The sequence below is a fragment of the Prionailurus viverrinus genome, chromosome C1, assembly GCF_022837055.1.
Source record: "Prionailurus viverrinus isolate Anna chromosome C1, UM_Priviv_1.0, whole genome shotgun sequence".
Taxonomy (NCBI): Eukaryota; Metazoa; Chordata; class Mammalia; order Carnivora; family Felidae; genus Prionailurus; species Prionailurus viverrinus.
The window spans coordinates 173490729-173510024 of NC_062568.1; the positions used below are offsets into that span (position 1 = coordinate 173490729).

General features: G+C 37.5%; 1 protein-coding gene across 1 annotated transcript in view; it reads right to left on the bottom strand.

The window, feature by feature from the left end:
* CC1H1orf185 (chromosome C1 C1orf185 homolog) overlaps positions 1 to 19296 on the bottom strand; it is a 39930-nt gene that overhangs the window by 7661 nt on the left and 12973 nt on the right. Inside the window, exon 3 of the mRNA XM_047871019.1 lies at positions 9914 to 10049. Coding sequence (XP_047726975.1) covers positions 9914 to 10049 — 136 coding nt within the window. The remainder of the gene's footprint in view (positions 1 to 9913; positions 10050 to 19296) is intronic.

Consider the following 19296-nt stretch of genomic DNA (forward strand, 5'->3'; position numbering starts at 1 on the left):
ATAAGTTAACAGCTCTGCTCGGAAAGCGGGAAGGCTGGAGGACAACCAGAGGGAGAGCTGCTGAGCCCCTGACAACAGAGCTCAGTTTGGTGGGGAACAAAGGCGCTCACCAGTGCCATCTCCCCCGCCCATTCCCCAGCCGAAATCCCAAAGGGAACCAGTTCCTGCCAGGGAAATTGCTTGCTCCGCGCAAACACCCAACTCTGCGCTTCTGCGGAGCCAAACCTCTGGCAGCGGATCGGACTCCCTCCCGCTGCCACAGGGCCCCTCCTGAAGTGGATCACCTAAGGAGAAGCGATCTAAGCCTGCCCCTCCTGCCCCCGAGCACCTTGCCTACCCACCCCAGCTAATACGCCAGATCCCCAGCATCACAAGCCTGGCAGGGTGCAAGTAGCCCAGACGAGCCACACCACCCCACAGTGAATCCCACCCCTAGGAGAGGGGAAGAGAAGGCACACACCAGTCTGACTGTGGCCCCAGCGGTGGGCTGGGGGCAGACATCAGGTCCGATTGCGGCCCCGCCCACCAACTCCAGTTATACACCACAGCACAGGGGAAGTGCCCTGCAGGTCCTCACCACGCCAGGGACTATCCAAAATGACCAAGCGGAAGAATTCCCCTCAGAAGAATCTCCAGGAAATAACAACAGCTAATGAGCTGATCAAAAAGGACTTAAATAACATAACAGAAAGTGAATTTAGAATAATAGTCATAAAATTAATCGCTGGGCTTGAAAACAGTATACAGGACAGCAGAGAATCTCTTGCTACAGAGATCAAGGGACTAAGGAAGAGTCACGAGGAGCTGAAAAACGCTTTAAACGAAATGCATAACAAAATGGAAACCACCACAACTCGGCTTGAAGAGGCAGAGGAGAGAATAGGTGAACTAGAAGATAAAGTTATGGAAAAAGAGGAAGCTGAGAAAAAGAGAGATAAAAAAATCCAGGAGTATGAGGGGAAAATTAGAGAACTAAGTGATACACTAAAAAGAAATAATATACGCATAATTGGTATCCCAGAGGAGGAAGAGAGAGGGAAAGGGGCTGAAGGGGTACTTGAAGAAATCATAGCTGAGAACTTCCCTGAACTGGGGAAGGAAAAAGGCATTGAAATCCAAGAGGCACAGAGAACTCCCTTCAGACGTAACTTGAATCGATCTTCTGCACGACATATCATAGTGAAACTGGCAAAATACAAGGATAAAGAGAAAATTCTGAAAGCAGCAAGGGGTAAACGTGCCCTCACATATAAAGGGAGACCTATAAGACTCGTGACTGATCTCTCTTTTGAAACTTGGCAGGCCAGAAAGAATTGGCACAAGATTTTCAGGGTGCTAGACAGAAAAAATATGCAGCCAAGAATCCTCTATCCAGCAAGTCTGTCATTTAGAATAGAAGGAGAGATAAAGGTCTTCCCAAACAAACAAAAACTGAAGGAATTTGTCACCACTAAACCAGCCCTACAAGAGATCCTAAGGGGGACCCTGGGAGACAAAGTCCCAGAGACATCACTACAAGCATAAAACGTACAGACATCACAATGACTCTAAACCCGTATCTTTCTATAATAACACTGAATGTAAATGGATTAAATGCGCCAACCAAAAGACATAGGGTATCAGAATGGATAAAAAAACAAGACCCATCTATTTTCTGTCTACAAGAGACTCATTTTAGACCTGAGGACACCTTTAGATTGAGAGTGAGGGGATGGAGAACTATTTATCATGCGACTGGAAGCCAAAAGAAAGCTGGAGTAGCCATACTTATATCAGACAAACTAGACTTTAAATTAAAGGCTGTAACAAGAGATGAAGAAGGACATTATATAATAGTTACAGGGTCTATCCATCAGGAAGAGCTAACAATTATAAATGTCTATGCACCGAATACCGGAGCCCCCAAATATATAAAACAATTACTCATAAACACAAGCAACCTTATTGATAAGAATGTGGTAATTGCAGGGGACTTTAATACACCACTTACAGAAATGGATAGATCATCTAGACACACGGTCAATAAAGAAACAAGGGCCCTGAATGAGACATTGGATCAGATGGACTTGACAGATATATTTAGAACTCTGCATCCCAAAGCAACAGAATATACTTTCTTCTCGAGTGCACATGGAACATTCTCCAAGATAGATCATATACTGGGTCACAAAACAGCCCTTCATAAGTTTACAAGAATTGAAATTATACCATGCTTACTTTCAGACCACAATGCTATGAAGCTTGAAATCAACCACAGAAAAAAGTCTGGAAAACCTCCAAAAGCATGGAGGTTAAAGAACACCCTACTAACGAATGAGTGGGTCAACCAGACAATTAGAGAAGAAATTAAAAAATATATGGAAACAAACGAAAATGAAAATACAACAATCCAAACGCTTTGGGACGCAGCGAAGGCAGTCCTGAGAGGAAAATACATTGCAATCCAGGCCTATCTCAAGAAACAAGAAAAATCCCAAATACAAAATCTAACAGCACACCTAAAGGAACTAGAAGCAGAACAGCAAAGGCAGCCTAAGCCCAGCAGAAGAAGAGAAATAATAAAGATCAGAGCAGAAATAAACAATATAGAAACTAAAAAAACTGTAGAGCAGATCAACGAAACCAAGAGTTGGTTTTTTGAAAAAATAAACAAAATTGACAAACCTCTAGCCAGGCTTCTCAAAAAGAAAAGGGAGATGACCCAAATAGATAAAATCATGAATGAAAATGGAAGTATTACAACCAATCCCTCAGAGATACAAACAATTATCAGGGAATACTATGAAAAATTATATGCCAACAAATTGGACAACCTGGAAGAAATGGACACATTCCTAAACACCCACACTCTTCCAAAACTCAATCAGGAGGAAAGAGAAAGCTTGAACAGACCCATAACCAGCGAAGAAATTGAATCGGTTATCAAAAATCTCCCAACAAATAAGAGTCCAGGACCAGATGGCTTCCCAGGGGAGTTCTACCAGACATTTAAAGCAGAGATAATACCTATCCTTCTCAAGCTATTCCAAGAAATAGAAAGGGAAGGAAAACTGCCAGACTCATTCTATGAAGCCAGTATTACTTTGATTCCTAAACCAGACAGAGACCCAGTAAAAAAAGAGAACTACAGGCCAATATCCCTGATGAATATGGATGCAAAAATTCTCAATAAGATACTAGCAAATCGAATTCAACGGCATATAAAAAGAATTATTCACCATGATCAAGTGGGATTCATTCCTGGGATGCAGGGCTGGTTCAACATCCGCAAATCAATCAACGTGATACATCACATTAACAAAAAAAAAGAGAAGAACCATATGATCCTGTCAATCGATGCAGAAAAGGCCTTCGACAAAATCCAGCACCCTTTCTTAATAAAAACCCTTGAGAAAGTTGGGATAGAAGGAACATACTTAAGGATCATAAAAGCCATTTATGAAAAGCCCACAGCTAACATCATCCTCAACGGGGAAAAACTGAGAGCTTTTTCCCTGAGATCAGGAACACGACAAGGATGCCCACTCTCACCGCTGCTGTTTAACATAGTGTTGGAAGTTCTAGCATCAGCAATCAGACAACAAAAGGAAATCAAAGGCATCCAAATTGGCAAAGATGAAGTCAAGCTTTCGCTTTTTGCAGATGACATGATATTATACATGGAAAATCCGATAGACTCCACCAAAAGTCTGCTAGAACTGATACATGAATTCAGCAAAGTTGCAGGATACAAAATCAATGTACAGAAATCAGTTGCATTCTTATACACTAACAATGAAGCAACAGAAAGACAAATAAAGAAACTGATCCCATTCACAATTGCACCAAGAAGCATAATATACTTAGGAATAAATCTAACCAAAGATGTAAAGGATCTGTATGCTGAAAACTATAGAAAGCTTATGAAGGAAATTGAAGAAGATTTAAAGAAATGGAAAGACATTCCCTGCTCATGGATTGGAAAAATAAATATTGTCAAAATGTCAATACTACCCAAAGCTATCTACACATTCAATGCAATCCCAATCAAAATTGCACCAGCATTCTTCTCGAAACTAGAACAAGCAATCCTAAAATTCATATGGAACCACAAAAGGCCCCGAATAGCCAAAGGAATTTTGAAGAAGAAGACCAAAGCAGGAGGCATCACAATCCCAGACTTTAGCCTCTACTACAAAGCTGTCATCATCAAGACAGCATGGTATTGGCACAAAAACAGACACATAGACCAATGGAAGAGAATAGAAACCCCAGAACTAGACCCACAAACGTATGGCCAACTCATCTTTGACAAAGCAGGAAAGAACATCCAATGGAAAAAAGACAGCCTCTTTAACAAATGGTGCTGGGAGAACTGGACAGCAACATGCAGAAGGTTGAAACTAGACCACTTTCTCACACCATTCACAAAAATAAACTCAAAATGGATAAAGGACCTAAATGTGAGACAGGAAACGATCAAAACCTTAGAGGAGAAAGCAGGAAAAGACCTCTCTGACCTCAGCCGTAGCAATCTCTTACTCAACACATCCCCAAAGGCAAGGGAATTAAAAGCAAAAGTGAATTACTGGGACCTTATGAAGATAAAAAGCTTCTGCACAGCAAAGGAAACAACCAACAAAACTAAAAGGCAACCAATGGAATGGGAAAAGATATTCGCAAATGACATATCGGACAAAGGGCTAGTATCCAAAATCTATAAAGAACTCACCAAACTCCACACCCGAAAAACAAATAACCCAGTGAAGAAATGGGCAGAAAACATGAATAGACACTTCTCTAAAGAAGACATCCGGATGGCCAACAGGCACATGAAAAGATGTTCAGCGTCGCTCCTTATCAGGGATATACAAATCAAAACCACACTCAGATATCACCTCACGCCAGTCAGAGTGGCCAAAATGAACAAATCAGGAGACTATAGATGCTGGAGAGGATGTGGAGAAATGGGAACCCTCTTGCACTGTTGGTGGGAATGCAAATTGGTGCAGCCGCTCTGGAAAGCAGTGTGGAGGTTCCTCAGAAAATTAAAAATAGACCTACCCTATGACCCAGCAATAGCACTGCTAGGAATTTATCCAAGGGATACAGGAGCACTGATGCATAGGGCCACTTGTACCCCAATGTTCATAGCAGCACTCTCAACAATAGCCAAGTTATGGAAAGAGCCTAAATGTCCATCAACTGATGAATGGATAAAGAAATTGTGGTTTATATACACAATGGAATATTACGTGGCAATGAGAAAAAATGAAATATGGCCTCTTGTAGCAACGTGGATGGAACTGGAGAGTGTGATGCTAAGTGAAATAAGCCATACAGAGAAAGACAGATACCAGATGGTTTCACTCTTATGTGGATCCTGAGAAACTGAACAGGAACCCATGGGGGAGGGGAAGGAAAAAAAAAAAAAAAAGAGGTTAGAATGGGAGAGAGCCAAAGCATAAGAGACTGTTAAAAACTGAGAACAAACTGAGGGTTGATGGGGGGTGGGAGGGAGGAGAGGGTGGGTGATGGGTATTGAGGAGGGCACCTTTTGGGATGAGCACTGGGTGTTGTATGGAAACCAATTTGTCAATAAATTTCATAAAAAAATAAAAAAATAAATAAAATAAACCTCACACCTTATTAAAAAATTAAAAGCAGATCAAAGATAGAAATATAGAATGTAAAACTTCATACCAAAAAAAATCTTGAAAAAGAAGAACAAAGTTGGAAAACTTCCTGATATTAAAACTTACTTCAAAGCTATAATAATAAATGTGGTACTGATAGGGATGCCTGGGTGGCTCAGTTGGTTAAGCCTTCGACTTTGGCTCAGGTCACGATTTCATGGTTTGTGAGTTCGAGTCCCACATTAAGCTCTGTGCTGACAGTTCCAGAGCCTGGAGCCCGCTTCAGATTCTGTGCCTCCCTCTCCCTTTGCCCTCCTCCACTTGCATGCTGGCTCTGTCTGTCTCTCTCTCAAAAATAAATAAACATTAAAAAAAAATTTTTTTAACGTGGTACTGATGTAAGGGATAAATATATAGATCAATGGAATACAAATGAGATTCCAGAAATAAATGCTCACATTTGTAGTCAACTAACTGACTTTCAACAAGTGTGCCAAGACAATCAATGGGAAAATAATAGTCTTTTCAACAAATCGTGTTGGGACAACCAGATATCTACACGCAAATGAGTGAAATTGGGCCCATACCTCAAACCACATTTGAAAACTCACTCAAAATAGATCCAACACTTAAATATAAAAGCTAAGACTACTAAAACTCTTAGAAGAAAACATACGCATAAATCTTTACCACCTTCAGTTGGAGAAAACTTTTAGATATGACACTAAAGCTTTTATCTTGATGAGGTCCCAATAGTTAATTTTTGCTTTTGTTTCCCTTGTCTCTGGGCTACAGCCGATGTTAAAGAGGTTGCTGCCTGTGTTCTAGGATTTTGCTGGTTTCCTGTCTTACATTTGTCTTTCATCTATTTTGAATTTATTTTTGTGTATGGTGTAAGAAAGTGTTTCAGTTTCATTCTTTTGCATATTGTTGTCCAGTTTTCCCAACACCATTTGTTGAAGAGACTGTCTTTTTCCCCATTGGATATTCTCTCCTGCTTTGTCAAAGATTAGTTGACCATATTGCTGTGGGACCATTTCCATGTTTTCTATTCTGTTCCATTGATCTGTGTATCTGTTTTTGTGCCAGTACCAGACTGTTTTTATTACTACGGCTTTGTAGTTTATCTTGAAATCTGGGATTGTGATAACTCCAGTTTTGTTCTTCTTTCTCAAGATTGCTTTGGCTATTCAAGGTCTTTTAATTTTAGAATTATTTTCAAAACTTAAAATTTGATCTATTCATAAAATGGAATACTGTATAACAGCCCATAATGAGCTATGAGTATATGCACCAACCTGGATGAATCTCAGAAACATAATGTTGCATAAAAAGGTAAGAATGTATTAGACATGAAGTCTAAAAACATATAAAATTTAACAGCAGATTGCTCAAGGATCTATAGTATTTGTGGTAAAACCATAAAGAAAAGCAAATAAATGGTTAACTGCAGTTACAGGATAATGGGTCCACAGGAGGGTGAGGATTAGACTGTAAGAGATAAATGAAGACTCAGGACACCTCAAAGTTACTGGTAATATTCTATTTCTTATTCTGGGTGATAGGCATAAATAATTACACTTACTAGTCTTTAAATTGTTTGTGGGTACTCTTTTGTATATATGCTGTATTTCACAATAAAAGCTTTTTTTAAATAAACCAAGCTCTCGTTCTATATATTAAGCCATATCTTTTGTTATAACTTTCATCCTCCTGTCTGCCTGTCTCTAGTAGGTGAGGAAGGGGCCAATACACAGGTAGAAATTGAGATGAGAAAAAGAGGTACAATAAGAAAAAGAATCCTTTTGTACTGAAAGTGATTATGGCTGAGGTCAGCACTACCTTATTCTTTTCATACCATGTTTTTATTCTATGTTTTATACTACTTTTCTTCTAAATTAGGTTCCTATCACTGACTATCAAGAGTCCAGAATAATATTTTATATTTACTTGTGCATTATTTATCTCTCCCACTAGGCTATAAATGTCAGGGGAGCAGGGACTCTTATCTTCCTTGTTCACTACCAAATTTCCAGTTGCCTAGAACAGTGCCTGGCACATAAGCCTTTATTAGATATTTGTTGAATGAACAATAAACAGTTAAAATTCGGGGCTACTATATATGTATTTCTTCCATTATAACACTCAAGATATTTTTGTAACTGTCTGTCTGTATCCATCATTAGGTATGAAGACATCATTATACCAATAGAACCTAGCAAAATGCCTAGCATGTGATGGGTATTGAGTAAATTCAATTAATATTAAATGTATACATAGAAACATTTTTTTTCTCTGCAATGCAATCTCAGTTTCAAACAATCTTTCATTTGAAAGTCAGAGCTATTAATCTTTAGAATTAACTTGATCATTAAACTCACCTGCTTAAAACCCTCCAGTAATCATAATGGTATACTTATATATTGCTCACTATGTGGCCAGGCATGATTCTGAGTGCTTTTTACATACTGATTCATTTACTTCCCATAACAATTCTATGGAGATGAAATCATCCTCATTTTGCAGAAGAGGAAACAGACACACAGACACACAGAAGTTAAGTAATTTGCCTAAGATTACACAGCTAGTAGTGGAAGAGCCAGGATTCCAAACTGCATCAACTGGCTCTACAGTCTATGCCCTTGACCATAATCCCATAATGCCTCCAGTGGATCTGTGAAGCCTATGGGGCAAAATCCAAAATGCTTAGACTGCAAATGATCCTCACAGCCTCGTCTCCAGGATCTTTTCCTACCACTTCCTCCTATTAACCCTAGGCTCTAAACATTAGAGCATTTTTACCGAACATGTTACTTACTTTCATACCTGTAAGCCTTTAAACATAGAATATCTTTTGTTCTCTTTCCGTCTGGCAAATTATTTCTCCAAATCCAGCTAAAAATTTCTTCTCTGTGAAGCCTTCCTCAATTTATGTTCCTTTGCCTGCATTTCGTCAATTTTGTGGCTCCTACCATGTTATGTTGTAATAATTTTAGTTTATATGATTTTCTTTGCTACTAACTTGGGGCTGCTAACTAGGTCTGAACTCATATCTTATTTGTTTATGTAGCCTCAGTGCCAAAACTACTGTTGTCAAAAAATATTTGTTAAACAAATGAAAATTGAGTTTAACTTGAGTTCAATATTCAGTATGTAAAATGAAACTTTGATATCCTACCAATTTGTTGCTATTTATTTATTGCTATAATAATAATGTTATCAACCACTAATACTTATTTTGTTTAGTTATATCATAGATTTAAATTTCTACTGGTATCTCTCTTGTTTTACTTTGTGCATATAACACTGTTTTTGATATCACATAACAGAAAGTTAACTATGTGTCTGTTTTTCCCACTTGTACTACACTAGCATCTCTAAGGTAAGATTCATATCTTAACCATCCTTAATAGGGGGCTCCCAGAGCTTAGAATACAATGAAGTCTTTTAAAATTTTTTTCAACATTTATTCATTTTTGAAAGTAAGAGAGACAGAGCATGGTGGGGGAGGGACAGAGAGAGTGGGAGACACAGAATCAAAAGCAGGCTCCAGGTTCTGAGCGGTCAGCACAGAGCCCCACATGGGGCTTGAACTCACAGACCATAAGATTATGACCTGAGCTGAAGTCGGATGCTTCCCAGGTGCCCCAGAGTACAATGAAGTCTTAATAGATTCTTGTTAATTGTACTTAATTTCAATTAGTTAGTTTTGTTAGATTATTTGGTTACCCAAGTATCCTCTTATTTCTAAATCGCTTTCTTCTGACAGGCCTGGCAATTTTGCTTTTTCTTATTCCATGTATCCTCAATAACAATCCCACTATGAGGAGTATAGGCTCTCAGGTTAGAAATACAGAGAAGCTGGGTGCCTGGGTGGCTCAGTTCATTAAGCATCCAACATCTGCTCAGGTCATGATCTCACAGTTGGTGAGTTCCAGCGACGGGGTCTGTGCTGATGGCTCAGAGCCTGGGGTCTGCTTCAGATTTTGTGTGTCTCCCTTTCTCTCTGTCCCTCCCCGCTTGCACTCTGTTTCTCTCTCTCAAAAATAAATAAGCCTCAAAAAAATTAAAAAAAAAAAGGAATATAGAGAAGCAACTATAAAAGCAGACATTTTCGTTTAGTTTTCAATTTCTCATAAAAACTAACCAGTTTGGATAATTTAAATTTAGGTCCATGTTATTGTCTCTCAAATTTAAAAATAACAATGGATACTCTTTCAAATTTAAAGACAACAATGCTAATGACATGGTATCAAATAAATTATTTGAAAATGTTTATATAAAATATTATACATTACCTGTAATTGGTATCCTCCAGTATGAAAGTTTCGAGAAATAAAAACACACTGAGAATGAGATTTAATCTTTGCCTTTGATGATCTTTGCCTGCATCTCTCATCAGTTGCTTTAAATTTGGAATTTTGAAATATTTCTCTGAAAAATATTTTATAGAAAATATTATTAAACATATGTTCCATTATAAACCAATTAAATTGTTTCCAATAGTTATACATAAAGGTTTAAAAATCAGAACATATTATTATATATTAATTTTTAAAACACAAATCAATATATATAGTTTCTTCTCATCTATTACTGATTTCATTACACCTATTTTATTTGTAGTATGTAAATTAAGCTACTTGTTATGCAGGGTTAATATTTCCAGTTTGAAATTAACCATGATTTTTTTTATATCCTTCTTTCTGGTTGTGAGATAATCAATCTACTTTAATGTTAGTCTTTTCATAAATTTGCTTTCAATGGCAAAGGAAATGAAATTAAATGAAACTCATTCATCAGCTTTATATTTAATAATATACCTGGCAAAAGTAAGAGGAAGGAAACTGAATTGAAACTCATACTTACAATGCAAGAGTAGTTGTGATCTTTATCCATGCAACACAAAAAATTTTGAGAGACTGTTAAAAATAATCAATCAGCAAGTAAAACTCCAACTGATCAAAGATAGTTAAGTATGAGGAAATGTAGTTTCTAACAGTCATTCTAAATGTAACAATTTAAAAAATGATGCTGATTTCCATTTGTTCTTACAGAGGTACTAGAAAATTCCTAAATTAATTCAAGAGATTGCATTATGTTACTTAATGAGGTATAGGCAATTAGGATTCATTCATTCATTGAATTCAATTCCCTTAAATATTTATTGAATACTTACTATATGTCAGGCATTATGCTGGGTGTTGTAGCAAGGGAAAAAAAAGCACAGCCACTAGCTTCATAGAACTGTTATTGCTCTTATGGAGCTTAAACACTCTTAAGGAAGACAGACATTAATAAAATACTGATAAGTAAATGAAAAATTACAACTTTGGAAAGTGTTATCAAGGAAAGGTACCCGGTGTACCATGTAAATACATAACAAAGGGAATTAATCTGATTAGAGAGGTCAGGGAAGTCTTTTCTGAGGGAGAGATGATTGAATTGGGTATCTGAAGAAATAGTAAGATATTAGGTAGGTGTGATGGAGGAAGAAAGATGTAGAAGAAAGAATAGCCTAAGAAAAAAGAAGAGTCTTTTTTCAGAAAGAAAAGCAAGTATAAAGACCTAGGGACCAGATTAGGACACTGTGTCAGAAGCAGTGAAAGCAAGAGGGAAAGTGGGAGACAAACTGGGGGAGTATGCATGGGCAAACTATGTAGGGTCTTAAATGTTGTGTTGTTTGTCTTTATCCCAAAAGCAATGGGAAGTCTTTTATAATATAGTGGGGATGGGATGGAATGGTTGGGTGACTTGATTAGATATGCATTTGGAAAATGTCTGGCTGAAGCATGGAGAAGAGATTTAATGGGGATAATACTGAAGGTAGTGGGTCAGTCATAACTCCTACTGCAGTAATCTCTGTGATGGGTGAGGGATAAGGATTACTTAAATAAAAAGTTGGCAGTGGTAATTGAAAGAAATAAATAGATTTTAGTGATTTATGAGGTAAAATAAATAGAGCCTGGTGATGGTTCAAATTTGGGGGAGGTGTGAAAAAGAGGAAGATACCAAGCATATTTTCAATCTTCAGAGAGAGAAAAAACAACCCTTCCCTCACCTCACATTCTCTTCCAGCTACTGGCCCATTTATCAACTCCCTCCTCACCAAAAACACAAAACAAACAAAACAAAACAAAACAAAACAAAACAAAACAAAACAAAAACCTTCCTTAAAGAGAGGTCCATGTTTGTTTCAATTTTCTTACCTCCTGTGTCTTATTCAAACATAAGCTTCTGAACCCATCCCTCCACAAAATTGTTAAAGGTCATCAATAACTTACATGTTGCCAAATCCAAAAATTAGTTCTCTATCCTCATCTTTCTCAACTTCATAAGCAATATCTTCTCAATATCATCATCTCCTCCTTCCTGAAACATTTTCTAATTTTTTCTTCTATTTCTTTCTTTAATTTTAAATCCCAGTATAGTTAATATAGTGTTATCTTAGTTTCAGATATAAATACAGTGATTCAACAATTCCATACATCACCCAGTGCTCATCACAACAAGTTCACTGCTTAATCCACATGATTTATTTTACCATCCCCCCCTTACTTCCTTTCTGGTAACCATCAGTTTGCTTTCTATGGTTAAGAGTCTATTTCTTGGTTTCCCTCTCTCTCTCTTTTTCCCCTTTGCTCATTTTTTTTGATTGTTCCCTAATTCCACATATGAGTGAAATAATATGACATTTGTCTTTCTCTGACTGACTTATTGCAGTTAGCATTATACTCCTAGCTCCATCCATATCATTACAAGTGGCAAAATTTTATTCTTTTTCTTGGCCAAATAATATTCCATTGTGTATATATACCACATCTTTTTTTTAAGTTTATTTATTTATCTTGAGAGAAAGACAGCATGAGCAGGACACAGGAGAGAGAGAGAGGTTGAGAGGTTGAGAGAGGGAGAATCCCAAGCAGGCTCCACACTGTCAATACATTTTCCAAATACATATCTAATCAATGCAGGGCTACAACTCACAAACCGAGAGATCATGACCTGAGCTGAAACCAAGAGTCAGATGCTTAACTGACTGAGCCACCCAGGTTCCCCAGTATACCACATCTTCTTTATCCATTCATTGATTGATGGATAGGTGGGCTGCTTCCATAATTTAGCTACTGTAAAAAATACTGCAATAAACATAGGGGTGATATATCCCTCTGAACTAGTGTTTTTGTCTTTTGGGAGTAAATACCCAGTAGTGCAATTACTGGATCATAGAGTAGTTCTATTTTTAACTTTTTGAGGAACTGCCATACTGTTTTCCACAGTGGTTGTACCAGTTTGCATTCCCACCAACAGTGCAAGAGGGTTCCTTTTTCTTCACATCCTTGTCAACACCTTTTGTTTCTTGTGTTTTTGATTTTAGCCATTCTGACAGGTGTGAAATGATACCTCATTGTGGTTTTGATTTGTATTTCCTTGATGATGAGTGGTGTTGAGGATCCTTTCATGTGTCTCTTGGCCATCCGGATGTCTTCTTTGGAGAAATGTCTGTTCATGTCTTCTGCCCATTTTTAATTGGATTATTTGGTTTTGGGGTGTCTAGTTGTATAAATTCTTTATATATTTTGGATACCAACCCTTCATCAGATATGTCATTTGCAATATCATCTCCCATCTGGTAGGTTGCCATTTAGTTTTGTTGATTATTTCCTTTGCTGTGCAGAAGCTTTTCATTTTGAGGTAGTCCCAATAGCTTATTTTTTCTTTTATTTTCCTTGCCTCAGGAGACATATCTAGAAAAATGTTGCTATGGCCAATGTCAGAGAAATTACTGTTTGTCCTCTCTCCTAGGATTTTTATGGTTTAAAGTCTCACATTTATGTCTTTAATCCATTTTGAATTTATTTTGGTGTATGGTATCACAAAGTGGTCTAGTTTCATTCTTTTCCATGTGGCTGTCCAGTTTCCCCAACACAATTTATTTTTTTTTTAATGATTTTTTTTAACGTTTATTTATTTTTGAGACAGAGAGAGACAGAGTATGAACGGGGGAGGGTCAAAGAGAGGGAGACAATCCGAAACAGGCTCCAGGCTCTGAGCTGTCAGCACAGAGCCCGACGCGGGGCTCAAACTCACGGACCGTGAGATCATGGCCTGAGCGAAGTCGGCCGCTCAACCAACTGAGCCACCCAGGCGCCCCCCCAACACAATTTATTGAACAGACTGTCTTGTTCCCATTGGATATTCTTTACTGCTTTGTCGGAGATTAATTGACCACAAAATTGTAGGTTTATTTCTGTGTTTTCTATTCTGTTCCATTAATCTATATGTCTATTTTTGTGCTAATACCATACCATTTTGATTACTGCATTTTGGTAATATAAGTTGAATTCTAGAATTGTGATACCTCCATCTTTGCTTTTCTTTTTCAAAATTGCTTTGGCTATTCAGGGTCTTTCATGGTTCCATATAAATTTTATGATTTTTTGTTCTAGTTCTGTGAAAAATGTTGTTGGTATTTTGATAGGAATTGAATTAAGTCTGTAGATTGCTTTGGGTAGTATTGGCATTTTAACAATAATTGTTCTTCCAATTGGTGAGCATGGAATGTCTTTCCATTTTTGTGTCATCTTTAATTTTTTTTTTATTTTTCTAAATGTTTCTTTATTTTTAAGAGATAGACAGAGTGCTAGCGGGGGAGGGACAGGAAGAGAGGGAGACACAGAATCCAAAGTAGGCTCTAGGCTCCATGCTGTCAGCACAGAGCCTGATGCAGGGCTCAAACTCAGGAACCATGAGATCATGACCTGAGCTGGAGTTAGACACTTAACTTACTGAGCCACCCAAGTGCCCCTTTGTCATCTTTAATTTAATCTTTAATTCCATCAATGATTTATAGTTTTCAGAGTACAAGTGTTTCACTTCCTTGGTTAAGTTTATTCCTAGGTATCTTTTTTTAATGTATGTTTATTTTTGAGAGAGGGACAGAGTGTGAGTGGGGAGAGAAGAGGGAGACACAATCCAAAGTAGGCTCGAGGCTCCGAGCTGTTAGCACAGAGCCTGATGCGGGCTCAAACTCACGAAATGTGAGATCATGACCTGTGCCAAAGTTGGACACTTAACTGAGCCACCCAGGCACCCCTAGGTATCTTATGATTTTTGATGTAATGATAAACGGGATTGTTTTCTTAATTTGACTTTCTGCTGCTTCATTCCTAGTGTATAAAAATGCAACAGGGGCGCCTGGATGGCTCTATTGGTTAAGCATCCAACTTTGGCTCAGGTCATGATCTCATAGTTCATGAGTTCAACCCCGCATTGGGCTCTCTGCTGTCAGTGTAGAGCTCACTTCAGATCCTCTGTCCCCCTGTCTCTCAGCCTCTCCCCCACTTGCGCGTTCTGTCTCCCAAAAATAAACATTTAAAAAATGCAACAGATTTCTGTACATTGATTTTGTATCCTGTGACTTTACTAAATTCATTTATCAGTTTTTGTAGTTGTTTTTTGCAAAGTCTTTAGGGTTTTCTATATATAGTATCGTGTCATCTGAAAATACTTACAGTTTTACTTTTTTCTTACCAATCCGGATGCCTTTTATTTCTTTTCGTTGTCTAATTACCAAGGTGAGGACTTCCAATACCATGTTGAATAAAAGAGATGAGAATGGAATCCTTATCTTGTTCCTGATCTTAGAAGGAAAGCTCTGTTTTCCCCCATTGAGGATGATGTTAGCTGTGTATTTTTCATATATGGTCTTTATTAGGTTGAGGTATCTTCCCTCTAAACATATTTTTTTTGAGGGTTTTTATCATGTTGTTTGTCAAGTGCTTTTTCTGTGTCTATTGAGAGATCACACAGTTTTTATCCTTTCTTTTGTTGATGGGATGTATCGTGTTGATTATTTTGCAAATATTGAACAACATTTGCATCCCAGGAATAAATCCCACTTGGTTGTGGTGTGAATGACTGTTTTAATGTATTGTTGGATTCTGTTTGTTGAGGATTTTTACATTTATGTTCATTAGGGAGATTGGCCTGTAGTTCTCCTTTTTTTTTTTTTTTTTTTTTTTGGTGGTGTCTTTATTTGGTTTTGGTATTAGGATAATGCTGGCTTCATAGAATGAATGTGGAAGTTGTCTTTCTTCTATGTTTTAGAATAGTTTGAGTAGAACAGGTTATTAACTCTTCTTTCACTATTTGATAGAATTCACCTGTGAACTAGTCTGGTCCTGGACTATTGTTTTTGGGAGTTTTTTGATTACTGATTCAATCACCTTACTGGTAATAGGTCTGTTCAAATTTTCTGTTTCTTTGTGCTTCAGTTTTGGTGGGTTATGTTTCTAGGAATTTATCCATTTCTTCTAGGTTGTCTAATTTGTTGGCATATGGTTTTTCATAATATTCTCAGAATTTTTAAAATTTTTAAATGTATATTTTATTTTTGAGAGAGAGAGAGAGAGAGACAGAGCGTGAGCGGGGGAGGGGTAGAGAGAGAGGGACACACAGAATCCAAAGTAGGTTTCAGGCTCTGAGCTGTCAGCACAGAGCCCAACGCAGAGCTCAAACCCACAAACTGCAAGATCATGACCTGAGCCAAAGTAAGACACTTAACCAACTGAGCCACCCAGGAGCTCCAATACTCTCTTAAAATTATTTGTGTTTCTGGGGTGTTGGTTATTATTTCTCCTCTTTCATTGGTGATTTTGAGTCCTTTCTTTCTTTTATTTATTTATTTTTTAGATAAGTCTCACTAAGGGTTCATCAATTTTATTGAACTTTTCAAAGAACCAGCTCCTCGTTTCATTGATCTGTTCTATTGTTCTGTTTTGTTTTCTTGTTTGTTTTTTAGTTTCTATATCATTTACCTTTGTTCTAATCTTTATTATTATTTCCTTCCTCCTATTGGTTTTAGTTTTGTTTGTTGTTCTTTTTCTAGCCTTTTACGTGTGGGTTAGGTTGTTTATTTGGGATTTTTCTTGCCTCATAATGTAGTCCTATATTGCTCTAAACTTCCCTCTTACAATCACTTTTGCTGCATCCCAAAGATCTAGGAATTCTGTGTTTTCATTTTCATTTGTTTCTGTGTACTTTTTATTTCTTTGATTTGTTGACCCATTCATTGTTTAGTAGCATGTTATTTAATCTCCATGTATTTGTGGTCTTTCCAGACTTTTTTTCTTTGTGGTTTATTTCTTTTTTTTTTTTCAACTTTTTTTTTTGGGGGGAACAGAGAGAGAGAGAGAGAGAGCATGAACAGGGGAGGGGCAGAGAGAGAGGGAGACACAGAATCGGAAGCAGGCTCCAGGCTCTGAGCCATCAGCCCAGAGCCTGACGCGGGGCTCGAACTCACAGACCGCGAGATCGTGACCTGGCTGAAGTCGGACGCTTAACCGACTGCGCCACCCAGGCGCCCCCTTTGTGGTTTATTTCTAATTTCATAGTGTTGTGGTCAGAAAAGATGCATGGTGTGACTTCAATCTTTTTGAATTTGTTGAGGCTTGTTTTATGTCTTAATATGTGATCTATTCTAGAGAATGTTCCATGTGCACTTAAAAAGAATGTGTATTCTGCTGTTTTAGGATGGAATGTTCTGAATATACCTGTTAAGTCCAACTGGTCCAGTGTATCATTCTGTCAGTTTCCTTATTGATTTTCTGTTTGGATGATCTGTCCATTGATGAAAGTCATGTGTCAAAGTCTCCTAATATTATTATATTACTATTGATCATTTCCTTTATGTTTGTTATTAACTGTTTTATGTATTTGGATGTTTCCATGTTGGGTGCGTAAATATTTACAATTGTTCTACCTTCTTGTTGGATTTTCCCTCTCTTAGTATATAGTGTCTTTCTTTGTTTCTTGTTACAGACTTTGTTTTAAAGTCATTTTGTCTGATATAAGTATTGCTACTCTGCCTTTCTTTTGACATCCATTTGCATGATGACTGTTTCTCCATCCCCTCACTTTCAATCTTCAGGTGTCTTTCAGTCTGAAATGAGTCTTGGTAGGCAGCCTATAGATGGGTCTTGTTTTTTTATCCATTCTTTCACCATATGTATTTTGATTGGAAGTTTTATATTCAAAGTAATCACTGATAGATACGTATTTATTGCCATTTTGTTACTTGTTTTGTGGTTGTTTTGTAGTTTTTATCTGATCCTTTCTTTTTTTCTCTCCTTCATGGTTTGCTGGGCTTTTTTTAGTGATATACTTAGGTTCCTTACTCTTCATTTATTGTGTTTCTATTACTGTTTTTTGAGTTTTGGTTACCATTAGATTTATATATAACATCTTTTGCATATAGCAGTCCATATTTAGCTGATTTTCACTTATTTTTTAACTCATTCTTTACTCCTCTCCCCTCCATGCTTCAAATATTTGGTATCATTTTTACACCCTTTTATTTTGTGATTCCTGTGTTTCTTATTCTTACTTATGCTTTTCACTTTTCCATTCTTTTAACATTTCTTGTAGGGCTGGTATAGTGATCATGAGTTCTTTTGATTTTTGTTTGTCTGGCAAACTATCTCTCCTTCTATTCTGAGTGATAGCCATGCTGGATAGAGTATTCTTGGCTGCAAATTTTTCCCTTTGAGCACTTTGAATATATCATGTCAATCCCTTCTGGCCTGCAAAGTTTCTGCTGAAAAATCAGCTTATAGCTTAATGGGGTTTCCTTTGTAAGTAGCTATCTTCTTTTCTCTTGCAACTTTAACATTCTTTATCACTTTTGTTTTTGACATTTTAATTACTATGTGTCTTGGTGTGGACCTTCTTGGGTTGAATTTGTTAGGGGATCTCTGTGCCTCCTGTATTTGGATCTCTGTTTCCCTCCCCAGATTTAGGAAGTTTTCAGATATTATTTCTTCAAATACATTTTTTGTCCCCCCCCCCTTTCTCTTTCTTCTTCTGGGATCCTTCTAATATGAATGTAATTATGCTTGATGGAGCCACTGAGTTATATAAGTCTGTTCTTCACTTTATCTTAGCCCAAAGGCTGGGAGGCAATGTCTATTCTCATCATGCAGTATTTGTCTCTCACCTGTTCAGCTTGATTACTTTCCTTTATTCTATCCTCCACATCACTGATATGTTCCTCTGCTTCCTGTAGCCTACTATTTATTCCATCTATTGTATTTTTAATTTCATTTATTCTGTTCTTCATCTCTGATATATTATTTTTTATTCTTTTTTCAAGGTTTTCACTGGTGTCTTCACCATTTTCTGAAGTCCAGTGACTATCTTAAGTTCATTACTTTAAATTTTGTATCAGGCATATGATTTATTTCTCTTTCACTTAAACTTCCTGCTGTGATTTTGTTTTGTTTTTTCATTTGAGACATATTTCTCTGTCTCCTCATTTTGTCTAACCTTCTGTGTCTGTTTCTTATGTGTTAGGAGTCAGCTGTGTCTTCTGCTCTTGAAAGTAGTGGCTTTATGAAGAAGAGGTCCTGTAGTGTCCCACAGTGCAGTATTCCCTGTTCACCAGAACCTGACTCTTCAGAGGAGTCTCCTATGTGTGTTGCCTGCATCCTGCTATTGTGTCTGAGTCACTTTTCATTTCAGTCCAGATGTCTGCCCTGACTTTTTGCCTATTGTGGGCTGTGCTTGCTCTCTGCAATGTTAGTGAGGTCCAGGTAGGCCAGCTCTGGGGGTGTGACAGCAGAAGGATGCGGGGCAGGGCGGTGGTGTTAGCAAAATTTGTACCCAACCCTTAGTCCTAGGC